General features: G+C 37.8%; 1 protein-coding gene across 1 annotated transcript; it reads left to right on the top strand.

Moving 5' to 3' along the window:
* Window positions 1–1,342: 1,342 nt before the first annotated feature.
* On the top strand, window positions 1,343–3,541 carry LOC139993098 (uncharacterized; the record flags this gene model as incomplete). The annotated part of the gene is made up of 4 exons (XM_072014521.1): window positions 1,343–1,500; window positions 1,874–2,152; window positions 2,720–2,896; window positions 3,155–3,541. Coding segments are annotated over 4 exons (936 nt in total), but the record flags the coding sequence as incomplete, so codon positions are not given.
* Between the last annotated feature and the right edge of the window lie 398 nt (window positions 3,542–3,939).

Below are 3,939 nucleotides of genomic sequence, written 5' to 3'. Positions count from 1 at the left end.
CTCATCTGGAGGTCGTGATCGATGATACAAAATTTACATTTTCTTCTTACCGCTTCCTGGCATTAATAGCGGCACAAATGAACCAGTTCATTCTGTACTTGTTGCACAAATTAATTTTATAGGATTACGTATAGCTCTTTTATTATTAGGCTGGTACATATGAAATGTCGTTTTTTAGAATAAAAGTTTAATCCCGTAGTTGCTTCGATAGCGATCCAAGTAAATCCAAGTAAATCCCGCATGAATCAATGCATTTTTCTAACGGTGAACTAGTTTCGTTACTTCAGATTTATAAGAGATATTAGCTCTAAGATTCTAACATTAGAAAATTCCCGAAATGGAGCTATTACAGTTTCTTTTAAAACAATTTCTGCATTAAAAAATATCTAGGTGAAAGACTTTAATCTTCCCAACATATTAAATTTACGCTTATAACATCTTTCACGCCATTTTCTTCACAAATCTCATAACAATCTCAAACATATTCTGATTATTACAAGTACAGTTATATTTTAATCGCAAGTTTCCCCAATACTGAATATACGTGATTTATAATAAATTTCTTCCTCCTTGATGCGATTGATAATTACTGCGTTGATAGATTAAAAGTAAATGGATAAGTTTGCCTCATAAAGTTCAAACTTGAAAGAAACGCGTATCACGTGCACCAATGTAATATGTAAAACTGTATATTCTTATCTGAGAATTCAGATATGATTGATGAAGAAGCGAATAAAGTTAGCTTATTCAAATTACAAGTTCTCACAAAACATAAAATACCATTCATTAAACGTGTCTGACACGACGTACAGAAAGTTTTATCCATTTCTGAGAATAAAAATTTTTAAGACGCTGATCCTATAAATTGTTGCCTTTCAACCTAAACCGCTATCAATGCCAAGAATCGTTATAATCCTTCAAATGGAAACCACAGCTAATGGATTAGCGTGACGAATTAAACCTCAACATCGAGTTTCTTGGTCATCGTTACTCCATTCTTATTCATCCCAGGTTACATATAAATCCGGCTGCATATTGGCAGGAAATTGTAAAGTTTCATTATACTGGCTACATAGACGACGTCCGTAATTCGAGTTCGAATGAATAATTCATGCAATTCGACGCGATTGTCGCCGAAACGGTTAACGCGACTCTTGCAAAGTTCTTTTCCTGTGTTCGGCCGACGTTCCCTCTATTCACTGTAATTTCTCGCAAATTGCTTGTCACGATGAATTAACCGATACCACTCGGTTTGCGCGCGTTTCACCGATGTAACGGAAATAAATGTTCCGTAACGGTACGTATGTCAATCCTGGATGATCAAACGGTAGCACTGGATTAAAAGGCTCGTTTCATACTTCATGTCTTCGTACTTTGCAACCCATTTGTGCCACACGTCCTGTTTTCTTCTGACGTTCTTATCCACAAAGTTAATTATAAGAGCAGCGAAATTATTCTACATGAACAAGTAGCTTCTGTATTGGACGATGTGCTTTCACGGTAATCGTCAATTAATGGCCCTCCACCGTCACGGTTTTTACTTAAACTATATCGTGCAAAATAATCGCAGAAACTTTGGTTCGCGGTTTTGAAGTAGCGTAATCGATGTTTCGAAAACTCGTTTCTCCAGCTTATCCTTTTTTATCACGTCGTTCCAGTAACTTCTTGCAGTTAGTCCAGATTTATTAAAATGTCAAGCCGTGTAATTTCAAGTATAAGTGGGTTAAACGCGATCCCTGTAAACGATTGGAGCAAAGTAACAGGCACTCAACGAACGTAACGACGAACAAACGAGTCCGTGGAGAACACGCATCCACGCATCCGGCGTAACGACACCGTTCTTACTTTAACACGCAATCATTATCGTTCCAAGGTCTCAAGGAAGGAAGCAAAAGTCCAACTTCTCGAAAAGCTCGACCAATGCCGCAGACAAGGAATTAGCGAAGAAGAACAAAGCTGCTAAAGATACTAGATTAACCACGAACCTTCCTGACGATGCTGCGGTGCACTTTGGAAACTTTTATGGTATCCAAAAAAAATCGAACAAGCCACGAGCTGGCAGAGTGAGAAGTCTTTTGGATTCTACTAGTCCATCATCCACTAGCTACAAACCAACGCCGAGACTAGAATTCACCAGGCAGATGGTTCAAAAGTAAGTGAATGAGGAAACACGATGAAATTTAGTGAGACCAAATTAAATTCTTGAGAGGCGACATTGATTCACACTCGACTGTCGTGATAATATTGAGAAAGTTTGAAACAAACCCGAAAATGTTCGTAGAAGATACGTATTTGATGCAAGTATATATTTTGCAAAAATTTAGTACTTGAACAAGACGCATGCTTAGAAAGCATTTAAACAGTCCATTACTAGTTATATTAGTATGCCTCAACATTCAGTGGCATTATCTTTACCTTTGTTATATGTTCAAGATGAGTATTCACACTGTATGTTAATTTCTTACTAAATATATGTTTGCAATTAATATCTTACTACTTCTATATACATTGTCAACTTGGTTTCAAGTTTGATCAATATTAGCACGACAATTGTGCCTCGTTATAGTGCTAATGAAATCTCAAAATATTTTATCTAACACATACAATATGTACGTAAGAATTTTCTATAATAGGATAAGTAAGAAAGTACATAAATATATTTGTGTGCCGCTATATATTCAGTTAAGCATGAGGAAATTGTATTGCGATTAATTCCCAGACTGGAACGAACAGCTGGTACGAAGGAATACGCGCGACAAGTGTCAGCCTTATTGGAGGAGACGGTCGAACCGGCGCATTTCAAGCTGCATTCATTGCCGACCGAGAATTCGATTCCGGATGGAAGATACAATCCCACGGGATTCCCGCTCTGGTACAAGGAACCTTATAAAATGCCGTTAGTATTCCTCCAATTGGTTACGTCATTCCATCTATTTCGTTACCGGTGGGATTGCACGCATTACCAGAAAATAGGATAGACTGCGAACCACTATAATGAGTTTCTTTCTCCGTTGAAAATGAATAACGCGTGACGCTAAATGGGAGGGACGATATCCAATATAATAGGATCGAAAAAGAATTCCTGGAAGGCTTGGATCGATATCGTCTTCTATTACTCTAATACTCTAATATTCTAATGGACTTGAATTTTTAGGTTCGCCTCGGACGAGGTTTACAAACTTCTCAAGGAGAGGTTGGATAACGCCGAGGAAGGGAAGGCGAGAGATATTTTCAAAGAGGATTCTTCTGAGAGAAGTTCATTGGAAGAATGGAGCGAAGACGAAGAAGCAGGGTATGGAGAAAATTTCCAAGACGATGGAGCGATAAGCTTTCTAACGAGAGAAAGATCTTCGATGAATTTACTGTCTAATGGATCGTCTTCTGTAACAGAAGCGAAGGACACGGACTCCAAGGAAAGCAATCAAATACTTCTCGATAAGAAACCAAGCAAATTAGTCTCGTTCCAACAACGCTGAACTGTAAAGTGGTGTTGCTCGTGAGTACGTGAAAAATAAAAAGCAATTCTGAATATAAATAGAAACATGAATTTCCTGTATATTAACGAGCGCAACCAAGACGTAAACTAGAATTCTCAGGCGATGCAATAGTCCAAGAACTTGTAACAATGTTCGCTCGTTACCAGTATTCAGTCTTCTTAGATAGAAATAGACTAATTAGCATTTCGCTATTAATGATTCTACCGTTATCACAAGGTCTAAAGCGCGATAGAGAATATGTCTAGAAATTCATTTCCAACGCTAATTAGAAGCCTTGATTATTACTCGGTTGCGTACTTTGTAATTATGGGTTAGCAGATTGGTGTGAATCTAACGCTGTCATGAATTCATTAATTAATGATGAAGATCTTGCGAAAGAACGAGAAATGTACTAGGTGACGAATTACCGGATACTCTACGTGCCTTATTTCCGTCTATTCCG

Source organism: Bombus fervidus, chromosome 12 (genome assembly GCF_041682495.2).
Source record: "Bombus fervidus isolate BK054 chromosome 12, iyBomFerv1, whole genome shotgun sequence".
Lineage (NCBI taxonomy): Eukaryota > Metazoa > Arthropoda > Insecta > Hymenoptera > Apidae > Bombus > Bombus fervidus.
This window is presented reverse-complemented; position numbering and strand designations above follow the sequence as displayed.